General features: G+C 46.4%; 1 protein-coding gene across 2 annotated transcripts in view; it reads right to left on the reverse strand.

Annotated features, from left to right (window-relative positions):
• ACOT7 (acyl-CoA thioesterase 7) overlaps window positions 1-18,095 on the reverse strand; it is a 1,725,032-nt gene that overhangs the window by 987,876 nt on the left and 719,061 nt on the right. For both annotated transcript variants that reach the window (XM_069610292.1, XM_069610291.1), the window contains exon 5: window positions 16,065-16,179. In XM_069610292.1, the coding sequence (XP_069466393.1) occupies window positions 16,065-16,179 (115 nt within the window). The remainder of the gene's footprint in view (window positions 1-16,064; window positions 16,180-18,095) is intronic.

Consider the following 18,095-nt stretch of genomic DNA (forward strand, 5'->3'; position numbering starts at 1 on the left):
CTCGGATGAACAGTATGCGCCGCTTTCAGTTTCTTACCAGTTTTAGCGTTCTCTCTGTGTCCTTCTCTCACCGCCCAAACACCTCCTCGGATAGAACCACTAGCTCAAGTTTCTAAGAATGAATGGATGTTTTTGGACTACCCCACCCGCATCGGCAGCAACGCAGTAAAGAACGGAAACACAGCAACACACTCGCCGTACTCCGCTGCACTTCACTTCTGCAGGGAGTTTTGATGTTTAAGCTCCTCCTTTCCCAAGGGAGGGTGAAAAAAGAATAACTGGCAGGCAGGCAATAGCTAGTCTCTGAAAGGTCCAACACAGCAACACACTATCCGCACTCTGCTGCACTTTGCTGCTGCAGGCAGTTTTGATGTTTAAGCTCCTCCTTTCTCAAAGTAGGGTGAAAAAAGACTGGCTGGCAGGCAGGCAATAGCTGGTCTCTGAAAGGTCCAACATGGCAACACACTCGCCGCACTCTGCACATTGGGCCTCATTACGAGATTTGCGGTAAAAAGTAATCCTTACCGGCATGGAGGCAATACCGCATCCGAGTAGCTTTGATGCCGCTAAAAGCGGCAGATTACGAGAATGCGTTCATGCGCGTACTGGGATGCCAGTAACATCCGTACCGGCATGCCGCTAACGACACTAAAACCCCCTTTAATGGCATCAGGTAATGCACTGACACCTCCTCTGCCTCCGTCCACCCCTAAATAACGGGCACCGGCAATACCGGGTCCAGCGATACCAGCTCCGTCAATACCGGAACCGGAAGTAACATCATCGTGCTGGAACGGGAAATGCAACGGCGGCCATCTTGAAAAACACAATTGCAATCCTCCACACACATGACCTGGACCTTCAAAACACCACACACATCTTGACCAGAATGCCCAAAGCAATCAAGAAAGGTGCCACCTGTCAGCGAAAGGTGCGCTTTTCTGAAGACGAACTGAACATGTTGGCGGACACATTGGTCGAGAACGCTGATGTCATTTTTGCTGCAGACCACAGGCAACCTGCACAAATAAGGAAAAAGGAGATATGGGAGGAAGTGGCAAGGAAGGTCAGTGCGGTCTGCACCACCGCCCGCACTGTAAAAGACATTAAGAAGCGGTGGGATGACCTACGTCTCCGTGTGAGGAATATACTGTCCGCCAATCGGAGCCAGGGTCTAGCAACAGGCGGCGGGGCCCACTTCCCCATCAAGCTCACCAGATGGGAATAGACATGCGCCAGTACCATCGACATGCAGGGCATCGAGGGAATAGGAGATGTGGAGTACCGTCAACGGCAGATGGAGGTGAGTGTCCCCACAAACCATAGAAAACCAAAGCATGATGTTGGCAAACTAATGTGATAGTGACATAAGGCAATGCATGAGCCATCATACACACATGGACACATCCCTATCCAGATGCTGTCCCCAGCACTGTCACATCAACATGCATGCTGCATGCCAATTCCAAAACTGATACACACCCCACAGACAGCAAAACAGCTGCACACTGCACGCAAACCACAACACAACGGTATGTCACACAGCAAACACCACCTCAAACATGTGAGAACATGACATATGCCTAAATAACCTCCCCCCATATAGCAAGTAGCAAGCACCCTCTATGCCACAACTCAAAGATTGCAATGCATCACACGCGAACAACTGCACTAACACCAATGTATGCATGATGCACGTACAACCATCACTGATGCCATGTCTCTCTCGGTCCCACACAGGCACAGATGTCGACAATGATGGCCAGGATACCGCGGCACAGGCCAGGACACTGGCAACAAAGCCCAGGGCCAGGGATGATGGCACCAGGCCATCGACATCGAGGGCCACTACGAAGCACCAACTGCCACCCAAAGCAACACCATCAGGACAGGCCAAGGCACAGGAGCAGCAACCAACAGGTGCGAAACCGCAAGAGGAAAGAAGAACACAGGACGTATCCACTAATCCGGAGGCAGAGGCAGACGGGACCCAGTCTGCTGCCAACAGCTCCATCGGGGAGGCAGTTGCCTCAGCACCCAGAGTGGAGACGAGGGAGAGACCCAGGTCGAGGAGTGCTTACATGAGGACAGCAACCTGTCCGGGGATGGTGCACGCACACCAAACCCCCAGCAAACCTCCCAGGACACCCCACAGGGCACCCCAGATGGCACCCCTCAGCAACAGTCAGGAAAACAGTTGATCAAAGAGGCATGGAGCTCACCAAAGGACAGCCCTGCATTGGGCCCCTCGGCAGATTCCCCTTCCACCTCCAAAGCTATTTGGGACGTAAAGGGGCGCATGGCCCGAATGGAGGGGCGGCAGCAGCAGCTCACGGACCTTGTGAAGTAATATGTTGCAGAGGGTGCATTGACAAGGCAGGAGGCACGTGCGAACACTGTGGCCATGACAGGGCCATGGACAGGAATACCAAGCTGATATGCGAGGGGCTTCAGCAGTTACCCAGGTCCTGGCCAGGATCACACAGACCTTGGAGGTGTAGCGTCCTGCCCAACGGAGGCTCATGCAAGCACAGCATCATCTTCCTGCACACCTGCCAGCTCTACCCAAACAAGCCCTGTTCGAAGATGAACACGCACCACGCGGCGCTCAGATATGCAGCCCCTGGAGGCCAAGAAAGGCTGCCAGTAGCAGGGGCAGCCTGCATGTGCAGACTCTAGTCGCATATAATGACATGCATTGCACATCATGTGTGGGGTGTTGTGGGGGAGAGGGGGCGGTGTGTGTGGGGGTGTTGTGGGGGGAGTGGGAGGAGGTGCTGTGGAGGGCCAATACACTATGCTTAATTATACTGTTCAATACACCCATTGTGTGGAAAAAAAGATATCACAAGTGGACATTGGTTATTTGGCGTGTGTTCATTCAATGCATTACAGTGTACAGTACCCATCCACCACCACATTCTGTGTCCATACGCACACGATCCCAGTGCCCAGAGTACAGCCACCATTGCACCCTCTGCATTCCTGTCCCACATGAACAATTGTCAATCACTGATTGGCGCACCCCACGTCCATCTGGTGCATTGCGCCCTGGAAGACGTGCAACATCTTCTACCTCCTCATCCTCATCCACACCCGGTGCTTGCTGGTCAATGTCAGCTGGCAGAGGTATGTTACACCAGATGCACATGTTGTGTAGCATGGCACAGGCCATGATGATCTTATCCACCTAATCAGGACCGTAGAGGAGTGCGCCAACAGACCTGCTGAGGCAGCAGAGCTGTGCCTTCAACAGGCCAATGATCTGCTCAACCACAACACGGGTATGGGAATGAGCCTGATTGTAGTCCTCTTCGTGCCTGTCCTGCAGATTCCTGACAGGGTTGAGGAGCCACGGCTTCAGGGTATAGACAGCATCACCTGCATGGCAGCACAATAAGGTATGAGTGAGGGTATTTCCTCTATGACATCTGTACTAAGCCTGTCCATTATTCATGTTGGTACACAGGATATCACCGTTGTTAGTCATTGGTTAGACATATGCGCAACTATCTGGCCTGTTCACTCTTGGCGACGACATGGTTTAGGGCATGTGTGACATACAGGACTGAGGGGCCTTGACATCGGACTCACCACACAACCAGATAGAGTGAGAGGGACCATGACATGGTCACATTTGAGGGTTGTGTGGCAGGTGATGTCACAATATTCAGATCAGCCAATGTTTGTATCTTTAGGATGATGTGTACCATGTCAAATGTACTTTGCATTCTCATGCTTGCAGCCCTTTTATGACGCCATGCACATGTCCCGTGACGTCTGCACTCATTTTATTGTGACACTATGTGTTTGGTGGTATGCTCCACAGGTGTAGGTAGCATTCTCCTAATGATGCAGGGTGTCCACTTGCATGCTGGTACTCATGTACTGTGGATGGTTACCACTGAAATTGCACTAATATAGGTGATGTTGACTACTTTGCAGGTGTGTTTACGTGCAGTGTTGGCACAAGTTTGTATTTCATTTTGCATACGTCGGTTCACTTTGCCATGTTGGCATGCAGCGCTACTCTGGTGGAGGGCCAGTGACAATCGGTGGATTCCCTGGTTGGAATGTATTCATGCGCATTCATGGATGCATAACCAGTGTGGTGCTTTGATGCGGTCATGTACATTACGCCTACTCAATGCATGTTGCTGTTTTGTGTTGCAGGGGGTACGGTCTGATGATGTTCAGTGGACATGTTGAGGGGTGTGGGCTGCTTGCAAGTCTGACATATTGGCATTGTTGTGCCGCAAGGGTAAGTGGGTTGACATTTTCAGTGTCATGTTCAGGTTGGGATGTTTAGGTGAGAGTGCTTTGCAGTATGGGCAGTGTCCAGTCACCACCCCATTCTCACCCAGGTGGAGTATGCATCTCTCCCCCCACTATCACCCAGGTGTAGTTTGCACCCCCCCCCATACACTGCCATGGGCCTGTGAGCAGACTCACCCAGCAGCCAGGCACGTCGTGCAGCATGTCCCTCTATGTGGCGGGGTAGCGAGGAGTTCCGCAGCACCATAGCATCATGGGTTGATCCGGGAAATCGGGCACAGCAATGTATGATGATCTTGCTGGAGTCACATGCCATCTGCACATTGATGGGGTGGTATAGCTTACGAATGCGGTAAACGACCTCCATGGCATGAGGGGCTACCAATTCCACATGGGTGCAGTCAAGGGCACCAATACAATGAGACATGCCTGTCGGTGCATGGAAGCCAATGTATTTGTCATTCACCTCCTGGGCAGTCCGTGGTAGGGATATGTAGTCCCTTGTGTGCTTCAGGAGAGCATTCAGCACTTGGTTCAGCATGCATGATATACAGGGTTGTGATATGTCATGCAGCTGCCCCACTGTGTGCTGGTAGGTGCCTGTGGCCAGGAAGTGGAGCACAGTTACTACCTTAAGTAGAGGGGGGGTGGCGGTGCGTATTTAAATCAGGCTGACTATGTCGTTGTCCATCATGTCCACAATGGAGGTGATGGTGTCCTGGCGGTACAGGGTGTGGATCTGCACAGTAGTTAGGTTTTAAGGACTGGCCCTGATGCGAGGAATTGGTGGATGCCTACGTGGAACCAGTGACTGCACTGGGGGGGACTTACTGGGCCTGTCCCACCCTCCTCCTCCTGCATCTCCTCTGTTGTGCCGGTTGTACTTGTTGGTCAGGGAGTGACAATGCAGGCATGTCCTCCAGCCACGAATTTGCAACAGCAAGTGTGATCATTTTGGTGTAGGAAGGGGTGTGGTGTGTGGGTGTGCTCCTTTTGTGCTGGGCCAGGCTCCATTGCCTCCACCTGTACTAATTGTGTGCACCTGTGGCAGTTGGGAACACAGCAGATTGCCTTTAACGTGTGGTTTTCGATGCCGGTGATGCCGGCATCAAGGTAACCCTAATTACCGCCCTCTGGATGCCAGTAGGTGCATGTCCGCGTGACTTGTAATGTCCTCCTGTTAGCAGCATCCCAGTATTGCTGGCCCGAAGGGGACGTGTGCCCACGCACATGCCGGGAAAGAGGGGCATGGTCTCAGCGGGGGCGCTAATACCGGGATCTCTACTCTTAATAGGCCAGACTGGTAAACAGTGCCGGTATTCCCTTACCGGCATCGTTTTTGCATTACCACAATTCTCGTAATGAGGCCCATTGTGTTAAAGCGGTCCAAGCCCGAATGAGGGGAGATGTGTGGTCCGAGCCCAATTGAGGGAGACCATTTGTGAATAGTGTGCTAAAGTGAGTCCGAACCAGACGGAGACATTTCAAGTGTATCTGGTGGATCAAAAACAGATGTCCGTGGGTTTCGCCCATATACAGTGTAGAAGGGGGTCTGTTCGGTGCTGGCATGTATGGAATTGTTGTATGCGTATTCTGCTATCCACAGCACATCTTTCCAGGTGTCTTCTGTTTGATGCAGCATGCATCTCAGGTATTGCTCCAGTGTCTGGTTTGTCTATTCAGTTTGGCCATCGGTCTGGGGGTGATGGCTTGTACATAGGCGAACGTCGATTTGTGCGAGTTCGCAGCTCTTTCTCCATAATTTAGAAACAAACTGGCTGCCTCGGTCTGATATCAGAATCAATGGGAATCCGTGTAAGCGAACAACTTGCTCCAGAAACACCCTTGCCATGGTGGACAGCAGGCCTTTCAGTGGGATGAAGTGAGCCATCTTTGAGAACATGTCTACCACTACTAGAATGGTGTTGTAGCCCTTGTGGGGACGCAGGTCTGTGATAAAGTCGAGCGACAGCGTGTGCCAGGGTGTAGGAGGTATAGCCAGGGGACGAAGTAGACCCCCAGGTCTTTGTTTTTGGGATCTGTTCTGTGCCCAGATCCCGCAAGTTAACACGTATTGGGCCACATCCCTCCTCCAGGTTGGCCAGCAGCAGTTCCTCTTGATTTTGGCCATCGTCTTGGCGATTCCCGGATGTCCCTCTATTAGTGAGTCGTGGTGGTTGCCGATGACTTGGTGTTGCAGCCTTTTGCTTGGTATCTATAGACGTCCCTGGTAATAAGGTAGCCCTTCCGTGATCGTATTATTTTGTCCTTTCGTCACCCACGTTTGTTGGGCTTCCTGGTTCATAAGACGATGAACTTCGACTTGCAGGTCATCCAGAGGTGAAGCAGTGACAAGAGCGCCCAGAATTCTTTCTTTTGGGATGATAGCTACGGGGGCTGGTATTGCGTATGCATCTTCACCCTCACCCATGCGGGACAGAGCGTCTGCCTTTCCATTGTGAACCCCTAGCAGGTACGTGATCACATAGTCGTATTCTGCTAAAAAGAGGGCCCAGTGGCGCTGACGAGAAGACTGCTTTGGTGGATTTCAAGTATTGCAGATTGCAATGGTCTGTAATCACTGTGACTGTGTGCCTGGCCCCTAGGAAGTAGTGTCTCCATGCCTTCAAAGCTGCTTTGATGGCCAGGAGTTCCTTGTCGGTGATTGCATAGTTTATTTCTGGTGTTGAGAACTTGGATGACCAGAATGCTACCAGGTGAAGTGTCTCCATGCCTTCAACGCTGCTTTGATGGCCAGGAGTTCCTTGTCGGTGATTGCATAGTTTATTTCTGGTGTTGAGAAGTTGGATGACCAGAATGCTACCATGTGAAACTGGCCAGTATCTAGGTTTCTCTGGTAGAGGATTGCTCCCATGGCGACGCTAGAGGCGTCAGTTTCTACCACATACGGGAGATCGGGCCGAGGGTATTTGCAGGACTGGGGCTGTGGAAACTTCCGCTTCAGCTCCTGGAAGACCTCTTCTGCTTCTGTGAACCAACTAAAGCGTTTGTTCTTCCGAAGTAGTGTGGTAATCGGATGGACGAGCTGGGAGAATCCTGGAATTAACCGATGGCAGAAGTTCGCGAAACTGAGGACGCTCTGAACTCCTTTCACAGATGTTGGTGACGGCCAGTTTAGAATGGCGTCCACTTTGCGGGTGTCCATTTGAATGCCAAGCGGGGTGAGAATGAAACCCAAAAACTCAACTTCGGTAACGTGGAAGGAGCATTTTTCTAACTTGGCATACAGATGGTGCTGCAAGAGTTTTTGGAGGACCGCTCGGATGTGGGCGACATGATCTTGCCTTGAAGTTGAGTAGATCAGGATATCGTCGATGTAAACTAAAGCGCAGACATCGAGCAACTCCCAGAGCACATAGTTCATAAAGAACTGAAACGCTGCCGGGGCGTTGCATAGCCCAAACGGCATGACCTAGTGCTTGTACAGACCATACTTTGTATGGAAGGCAGTCTTCCATTCGTCTCCCTTTTTAACCCTTACCAGGTGATAGGCCCCTCTAAAGTCTAGCTTGGTCTAGACCTGGGCATCCTTGACTTGGTCTAAGAGTTCAGGGATGAGTGGCAAGAGGGATTGGTTCTTTACCGTGATCTGGTTCAGGGACCTGTAATCTATGCAGGTCCTCAGGTCTCCTTCCTTTTTGGGCACAAAAAAAGGGGCGAGGCTGTGGGCGACTTGGACTGCCGGATGAAGCCGTTTGCCAAGTACTGGTCCAGGTAGGTCTTTAGGTGGTTGTTTTCTTGTTCCGTAAGTGCATACATTTGGCTACAAGGAATCAGGGTCCCAGGTATAAGGTCAATTTGGCAGTTGTAGGGCCCGTGTGGAGGAAGCGCGTTAGCTTGTTCCTTCTGTATAGTCTAGATATTCTAGTGGCAGTGTCCCTATCATACCGATCGTTGCTCTTCCCTTCTGGAGGGACTTCACCTGTCCACCTGTCCACCCGAGGGGGCTTTTTCTTCATAGCAAGTTTCTGCGCAGTCACCAGAGAAGGTTAACACTCGTAAGTGCCCGTCAATTAGAGGATTGTGGGCCTCCAGCCAGGGTATTCCCAGGATCATCTGGAATTTCGTAGTGCTGATGAGATCAAAAATTATGTTTTCCCGGTGACCATCCTGGCAAAGAAGGGTCACTTCTTCCGTCCGGGTTTCAGGACCAGAGGATAATTGGGTGCCGTCGACTGCCGTGACGTTTTCTTTTGCCAATTTCTTCCGGAGGGGTAGACCCATCCTTTCTGCCAAGACTTAATCCAGCTAATTGCCAATTGCACCACTGTCCATGTAAGCTTCCAAGGCGTGCATTTTGGACGTCTGGTCGTGACTTATCAGGATGAGTGGTACGACTAGGTGCGAGGTCTGAGGTAATTCCTTCTCCTTGCTCGACAAGCGGACCCCTACGCTTGCTGGGCATTGGAGTTTCCCAAATTGGGTTCTATGTCTGTGGCCCCCACTGTCTTTCTGGGTGGTTTCACGGGGCACTCATGAAGAAAATGACCTGGCTTGCCGCAGTATAGGCATAGCTGCTGTTGCCTTCTCTTTTCTCATTCAGCTTAGAGGGTAAGAGGGCTTCGCAAGCCTCCAATTTGCTTTGGTTCAGGATGGGTCTCGGGTTGCCGAGGTTGAGCTTGTTTGGGTCACACACACACTGTTCGTCCTTCTGATCAGGCTCAATCGTCCTTCTGGTCTTGTAGCCTGTGGTCTAGCTGTACTGCCAAGTCAATGTATTCTGCACACCCTTCGGGGGGGTTCACTACCTGAGCCAACATGTCCTTTAACTCTCCTCGCAAGCCCCGGTAGAAGAGTGTGGTTCTTTTTTCTTTTGGCCAATTAGTTTCAGCAACTAGCCTGTTAAAGGTGGTGATGTACGTTAATAGATCCTGGTTACCTTGTTGGAGGGACAGCAGCTCGTTATCCAAGGCTTGACCTCTGGTGTGCCGGGCGAATAGCTTCTCGAGCTCGTGTTGGAAACCCCTGAAATCACGAAGCAATGGATCATCACGGTTGACCAAGGGAATCAACCAATCTGCAGCACTGCCTCCCAGATAAGAGAGCACAAACACAACTCTTGACTGGTCATTTGGGAAGTCTCCTGGTCTGCACAGGAAGTGCAAACAGCACTGATTCATGAATATTGCATATTTGTTGGTATCACCTGTAAAGCGTTCAGGCGGGGCTAGGGGTACAGCTCCAGTGAGGACAACCTGCACGGGCGTGGACTGCGGAGGTGCGGTAGACAGAGTGTATCTAGGCAGCGGGGCTTGCCCTGCCTGCGTTTGTAGAAACTGCCATGCTAGTTCTTCCGTGCGATCACGCTTTACAATGAGTTCTCTTCTTAGGGCATTGGTTCCCTGTCGGGCGGCGTGCACCTCGGCAGACAACTCCCCAGTAACTGGGCTAATTGGTCGGTGGAGTCTGAGGATTCCATGACGCCCAGGCAGAGGTTCGGGAGAGGCTTTGGGTTCTGTTAAGCTCACCTTATCTCTGCAGGGATGTCAGGCGCTGATGCGTGGAGTGTCTGCTTCCCTGGTTAGAGGCGCTGCACGTCTTTTGTTCCATGGACTGGCCTTGGGTCAGCTCCTTGTGTATTTGGTTGGTGGGCTCTCCCTTCCTGCTTACTCTCAGCAGGGGCGCAATGTCCTGTAGGATCCAGTTACTTCACTGACCCTTGAAGTCGAGTGGCAACCCAGTACTGCTGTGGTCGCAACTCGTGTTGCTTGTGTTGCTCTGCTTGTTATTGTCTGTGTAATCTGTTGTATTGTATGTTGTCCGTGTCCAGTTATCTGTGTTGTCCTTTGCTGTGTGCTGCAGTCCGTGCTCGTTTCACTGTTGTGACTTGTGTCGCTGTTGTGGCACTAAGCCCTCCTCGGTGTGAGTTGGTTTGGTCCAATGCGTGTGAGCAGCTGAGCCAGTAGGTCAGGGTGGCCTGACTTGTGTCTAGGGGGCCAGCGCAATCTCAGGTGCGGTTTGCGTGATCTCATCTGTTATTTCTTTCTCTTTTCCAGGTAGCTGTGAGCCAGCATGAAGAATGAATCGGTCGATGGCGACAGAAACGGTAAGTAATGCGCAGCTCAGCAGTTAATCTTGTTTTCCTTCTCTTGCTTCTCCAGGTGCCAGTGACCGATGAAAGCTGGAGTCCTCGATGAAAGCTGGAGTCCTCGACGAACAACCAGGTCATTGCTGGAGGCACAGGTAAGTATGCAAGGCCCGATGGTCTCCGGCTTTTCTTTGCAGGTTTGTAGAAGATTGCTGGCAGGAGTTCCTCGCAGAGCGTTACGCTGCTAACTGCAGAATAACGCAAAGCATGCCTAAGGACTTTGGTGGGGCTTATATAGCCAACCACGCCCTGCCACTCCCATTGTGCAATTAATTCCAGAAGCTCTCTGCCACACCCATGATTGCAGACTAATCCACAAGCTAATGGCTTAGAGCCACGCCCTTAACTGCAATTAGCACAAAAGTCAATCATTCAGTGGCAGACCGACTATATCTGTGTTTTTCTTGAGGCTAGCTCCATGAGCCTGGTGCCAGAGGCAACAGGACTGGGTCCAGGAGGCCCTCCTTTGAGGCTTGATGCAGTCAGGGCCCTTAATGTGCCCCAATGTTCCCACTGCTACTGGGCTGGGGCAATCTGGTCTGCTCACCGTGACAAAAACAGGAAAGTGCCCAAGTGAAAGTAGACTACAAAAAAGAGCGCAATTGTGAAAGAGTGTAACAGAAAATGGGGCATGAATCAGACCACTATAAAGTGAACTTTTATGGATGGATACAGTGTGGCACGGCCAAAGTCTGGCAAGAGGTGTGTGACACAGTATGGAGAGGAGGAGAGTATAGAACCACCAATAAAGCCAAGAGGGCGACAAAGGGAATCTAAGTCAATGTAAAACTGTGCACAGGGCAGGTAATGAGCCAAGGGATCCTGATTGCGTGACCTGTGATGGGTGGACCGTGTTTTCCGACAACTGCCCTAGACCAGTGAGCCCTAAATTGTGAACATTGTAAAATAAAACCAAAAAGAAGCACTGTAAGCGAACTGATAGTGCCATTCAGAAGAAGGGTCAGGTTAACTAAGAGTTGTGTTGAACTTTGATAAGCAAATACTAGTCGTCACATTAATGTCTTGGGGAAGGGAACCCTGAGACTTGAGGAAGTGCTCTCTTGAGGACGGAGCCTGTTTCTTTTTCTTTAACAGTGTTGTTTGGAACTTGGGGAAGGGAACCCCAAAGATTGTGCGGAACTGTATTGGCTTAAACTGGACAAAGGTAATCTTGAGACTTTTGTGGAACTGTTTTAAACTTGGGGGAGAGGAGCTGAAGAAGAAGCCAAGAGCTGGAAGAAGCTCAGAACTTAGTGTTGATCACTATTTCTTTGGTTATAGCCATCACTGCACGTTGTTTAGCTTTAGTTGGGAGGGCAAGAATAGGTGTTGGACACAGACAGACTTTTAAATTGAACTCTTTACTCAGACCTTCCTTAGTTTTGTTCAGGTAGGGAAATCCCACATTAGCATAGGGCAAGTTAGGCCTTCTGACATACTCACATTTACTTTAATAAATCAGATTGTTTTGAACTTTGAATCCGTTGTCTGTGTCTTGCGTCATAATGCCCTCACAGGGCATGGAACTGTTATAGCGTCACAAGTACGGAGATCGGTCTTATGACATCAGGAAGGAGGGTGTAATGGAGCATGCTTCTTTCTTCTGTTCAAAATTCTTACTGCTGTTTGAAGCCAATAAAGGAAAGGGGGAATAACAGGAAGCCTATGTGCCATGCCATGGAATTTGAAGATCTTTGTAGATAAAAGAAGTCAACAAGAGATTTATACAAAACACCAATTAAAAAAAATGTGGAGGATCAGAGCTCAAAGTCAGAGGCACATTTCATCATCTGAGAATCCGTATTCTGCCTTAGTTGAAGAATCCACTCGAATGCAAGTAGGTGATCAAAGTTTAGGGTACTCTTGCGATCTAAGAATTTAGTGATGTCATAGTCCAGGTGTAGGCAAAATGGCTCTCCAGATGTTTCAGACGATGACTCCCATGCTCCCACACCATTGACTATACTGGATAGGGCTGATGATTATTGTAGTCCTATAAATCTGGAGAGCGGCAGGTCCTATAACTCAAAGGAGTACAATCACAGGCATGGTTAACTCTAATGGACCACACCAGAATCAATGATATCTCCAGGGTCCACTCAAAAGCTCCCTTATAGATTGCGTTCCTCAATTAACATTTGGTATTGTCAGGAGTAAGAATGTATTGGTCACTAGGCCACAGACTGAAAACAATTCAGCTTCAGACAGCTAGAGAATGAGATATGCCTCTGCAAATCATCTCTGTACCGACAGCCCCTAAGGTTATTGCTCCCGCTGAGAATGGTTGAAATAGCAAAAGACCAACAGGCAAGGAGATGGCTCAGCTTATCTTATCCTCCAAAATACGATTGCATGCTGTTAGAAAGAAATAAGTTTAAACTTCAGCTAAAGCCACTCACTGTGCTGGTCCTTACCAGAAAGATCACCAGGCCACCCTGTCTCCTGTACAATAGCCATGTATTTATAATGCAGACCAGTGTTTTAAACATTGAAATGTTACTGACACAGTTTATATAGTTCAAACTCAATAGATAAACTTTGAAATGCATACTTACCCATGTGCCACCGGTTTGAACAAAAATGAGCGTGTACATATTTTTTCCACAAATTTCCAATGCTATATTTTGCAAATGGAGAAACATTTGGAAATTGAATATTGCTGGGGTTCGTTGCCCTTCAATGGCATTGGATGGGGTAAAGGAATCTTGTGGCCGACTGAGTCATTACACTTAACTGATGTGCTGACAAAAATACTTATGTTCTCCGTTCTATGCTTCTGACATTAATTGATAAAAACTGACAAGTAAGAGCCAGCACTCTTCTCTGCGGAGCAAAGGCAAGAGAGCAATGATACTCTGTGCAAGCCTGCAAAAAAGTCTGCAAGTAGGGTTATTGTATTTTCTGAAGTTAATTTATAACACAGAGTGTTCACAGTGCATGCATTAAAATACTGACTGATCAAGGAGGAGGATTCGGCACCAGGACACTGTAAAGTAAAGAGACACGTAGCGGCACCCTTTCCGTTGGATACATTACTTTCAATATAATAACCCCATAAAACTGGTATTTTTCCTCTTTCAATGTTACAGGTGATCAAAGTAGGAACCCCAGTGATCATTCATGTTCTTCATTTCATAGATCCGGAAACAGTGCTATTAGGCAAGGCAACTATCCAACTTTTTTACAGTGTACTTATTCTTTGCTAAGTAATTGTTCAAAATCCCCTGGATATAAAATGCCAGGCAGGACAATTGGTAGACGCCAACTCTCACACAGGAAATCCACAGGGTGCTCCATTTTCATATTTTATATGTCATTGGACATAAGCATGTGCGCTTTTACGGATTTATCAGGAGGGTCTATAAAGACAATTTATAACTGTTACCATGTTTTCTCCTGTTGACCCTGGAAAGTACTTTCACCAAGTTATATTATTATTATTATTAAGTACCAAGGTATGACTTGTTTTCCATATTCAGCCATTTTCAGCTTTCACGGGACTACAAATTCATTGCATATCCTTGTTAGGTTTCAGAGAATCTTAAAAATCCCTTGTCCACCACCTAGAAATGTTTATTTTCACCTAATCCCCAACACTCGCAGACATATCCCTCATTCCACTTTGTACCTGTTGGATATCTCATTTTCTCTAAGACTGTTATACATAAAATCAATCCATCACACTACCAAACACCTGGCTCTTTATGGCCACCATGCGCACATTTGGGTATTAGGTTTGCCTCTTTTAATAGTATTAAACCTTTAGTAGAATGTAGTGCAACACTTTATGCAGTCACTTTCCTAAAATTCTCTTTACCATAAAATCACCATATTGCACAGCAATCCCTCAAGCTTTCTACTGTTGAACTTGCCAGCAAACCTGCCAGTCCCTGGTTGGTGAGAAGAATATTTGGTATGAACAATTCACTCTTTTTAAGGTAATTCTTTATTTCTCTAGAGACTAGTTGTAGTCCCTTATCGCTAATTAACTGTCAGAATACTGCTCCTTTTGAGCACTTGCTCACTTTACCTAACCTCAGCCACTATTTTGATATTTGCCACAACCTTAATCTCCAGCCACTTGAAAAACAAATCTCTCATGAAAATAACATCTCTCTCTCGCCTGCTCTCTCTCTCCCTCTCTCTCTCTCTGTCTGCCTATCTGTCTGCCTCTCTTGCTGTAATAGGGCCAAAAATGTAACAATGCAAATTGTTTTAATATCTACACTTATCAACTTTAGGAAATCACTGAAATCCTTCACCGGGGTGCTAAACCAATTATAGCCAAGACCAACTGATTATATTGTGTCAGACAGAGCCCAAAATCCACGCTAACGATTTGGGTACTTGCAGTTCCTGAAAATAGGATAACGTGGTAAATAATGTAATTACTTCTTTTTACAAATCTTACAATCCTTGATTGAGCAATTGCATTGTAGATTAATATGCAATTGGTCGAATCTGTATGATAACTTCTTCTCATGAACAACTTGAGTAATGACAGAAACTCATTAGCTATTAGCTCATTTGATGACTAATTAATAACCATGAATGACGTTTCACAAGTTTATCACTGTTGAATGCACCATGCTTTCAAACCTAAAGCATTATGATTGTCAACACACTGTAATTCATAAAATGTTAACACTGTTCATGTCAGTTAATATGTAACCTAGTGGTCCTATATTGGCATAAAATTCTCATTTATTAAAGGTACATTTGAATAGTTTAATCTTGGTGTTTATGTCAGTCACTGTGGTTTATTAGTATTCTAAAGACAGTATAGAGGAAAATTGCAATTGGATATAATGAAGGTTTAAAAGAAAGTAAGCTGAAATGCAATTGCAAGTGAATTCAAATGAAAAAGAGTAAATTTAGGAGGACAAGGTGTTATATACTGAGTTGAAAGATTTGACACACAGAAGCAGTGTTTCCCTACATGTATGCTTACTGAACCTACAGCACATGTTTACGTAATCTTGCACTTGCCGGCAAAGATTGTTCCAGTACAAGTTGAGCTTACTTCAAACAGAAGTGAGTCTAATTGGATAATGAACGCACATCTGAATTATCTTTTGAAAGTGGTAAGTGTAACCCTGGAAACACTAGGGTTGTTCTGTCTCCACATAGAAACGTATTGTAGTAAATGGAAAGTGTGAAACCTTCCTTAACGGAGTAAGGAATTATTTTACTGAGCACATTGGATTCAATGTATAAAAAGCATATAAAGTAGTTGTGGCGGGGAAGTAACACAGAATTGGGATTGTTGGAGTGTTGTGGGCTGTCTGCTCCTGTGTTCCCTCCACAGTGCTGCTATTAAATATGTACCAAAGTAACTTCACCTAAGTTTGAGTTCCAAATTTGATTTCCCTGACAAGATGTTCACAGCTTCTTTAGCTCAAATAACTGAGCTTGTAATTAGTGCTGACACTGATGTGCTCCCTGAGAGACGTCAAAGAAATGAAGTGAAAACATTTCAATGACTGAAATCTCTTACTATATTATATAGCAATCAATAAATAGAATTTATCCAGAAAAGAAAGCAATACAATGTCTATTAAACGGCAGTGGACATGCTTTCAATATCCAGCCTGCACTTTGGACACAAAGCTCCAGAATGGGAAAAAAGATAATGGGCTAACACAAACAGGGACAACCCACTACCAAATTAATTGTTTACCTGGGTTGACAACAGGCAAAATAATTTCACCATTTCTCTGTTTCGTTTCCAGACGTTCAAATTTCTGAGCTTCATATCGCTTTTTCCCTTCCTCTTCTTGATCCTTGCTTGGAAACTGAAAGGTAAAAATATATACATTGTATACTAAAACTAAGATGCTGAAAATAAAGACGAACAATGCCTAAAATATACTTCTGTTTTAATATATTACACTAACTTCTACCATAAGTAAAATAAAAAAGTCATTCCAAAGGTCCAAAGGAATAAGTGCAACAAATCAGGAGCAACTGTTAAGATTAGCTTTGCATACATGATACTGAAACAGGCGAGGATATCCAACAAGAAGTACTAAGGAGTGAGGCTCTCTTCACTTCACAACTATGGCCACTAAAGGTGATGCCTGAAACTAACGTGTCGAAGTTCATTAGGAGCATAGAAAACGTACCTGCTTAATATAGGCCAAGGATCTTCCCTACCTCTCACTGTGTTCATCAAAAGTTGTATTCTTAAAACAATTATATTGCAGCCTGTTGATGAAGTTATTAGAATGCCTTAATGGAATGAAGCATTCTATTTGTAGGTATAAGCTTTCTCCAACCTGTATGATACCAGAACTGCAAGTAGATCTGGATTGCTACATCAAGTTGTAAGATTTTAGGAGACATTTTTGCCAGCAGGCAAACCCTTCTAAGTACATTGGGTGTCAACAGTTTTCAGCGGACATCTAATACTATGTGTATCAATATATAGTCCTTTTTATGAGTTATGTTATGTCACTTATGTTTGCCTTAGTTATATCACGTACATTTTCTTGAAGGTTGTCTAGTTGTTCTACTTTTATGTATTGAGTTCATACACTTGTACATCATATACATGTTTACAGCAGCTCAAGGTAATTAGGATGGTATATTCTGCACATGAGGAAAATGTACTTTTTGTAGTCTGTCACTCCAAAGGAAGGCAAATAAGCAGTGCTGTTGGATAGATTGCTTTGCTTATCAATCGAAGTAGCATTCATTTGCCCAGTATCACAGGGGATTTGCTGGAATATGTTTCAAAGAAATTGGATTATTGGAAACACAGAGTCTTAGAGTTTTAGAGAATGTTTCATAATGTCATTTCCCTGCATGTTACATGCAAGGAATCAGTGAGGAAGGGCTGATATTTGCTTCAAGATGTCAGTCTCACAAAGCAACTGCTGGGAACAGTGTGCAAGCCAGAATGCATCGGTGTGAGACAGGCATGGCATCAAGAGGGATGACACAGACAACAAAGATATATTTCAACTAATATTTATTTATAATCAGGATGGTATAATGCCTAACTAACCTTCTGCTATGGCAGAACTTCCTGCCTAAAGGATGTCTATGTCAGTATATCCAAAAAGTAAACAGCCTGTCTGTGTTAAAACCTATGCTTTTCTTCACAACTACAACAAAACTAGTGGGGAATATGTTCTCAACCAAAGAAGTCAGTGTTCCCGAAGAAATGTTCACATAATAGCAATGTAAGTTCCTCAAAGGTTCTCTGATTCAAGTTCAACACAGTTCCAATGTAATTTCCTCAAGTTCAACAAAGTTCCAATCCTTTCAGCAGGGCCCAAGCAAGCTCTGAAGTTACCTTCTGTAGATTCGCAAATATCACAGTTCACATCAATGGGGTCTTCCTTCCCCAAATTTAAACACAACAAAAGTTCATACACAACACTGTAGTCTTGGACTCCCTTCCCAAAACAAAGGTTCTCCAATTTTAACTCTCAGGGTTCCCTTCCCCAAAAGTCACTTCCAGCAGTTAATTTGTTACAAAATGTTTATTGGCTTATAACTTCACGAGAGATTATAGGGTCCCCTTGACCTCTTCTTTAATTAGCTTCAACAATAGTTCACTCCTCTTAGTTGCTTGTCAAACCATTTTCATCACATCTGGTCTAGACGCAGTTGTCAAACCACATTGTCCACCCATCACAGGTCACGCAACCAGTAACCACATATTTTGTTCATGAATGAAGTTTTGATTTTAGCAAAGTTTTAA

Source organism: Ambystoma mexicanum, chromosome 8 (genome assembly GCF_040938575.1).
Source record: "Ambystoma mexicanum isolate Mex_15411 chromosome 8, UKY_AmexF1_1, whole genome shotgun sequence".
Lineage (NCBI taxonomy): Eukaryota > Metazoa > Chordata > Amphibia > Caudata > Ambystomatidae > Ambystoma > Ambystoma mexicanum.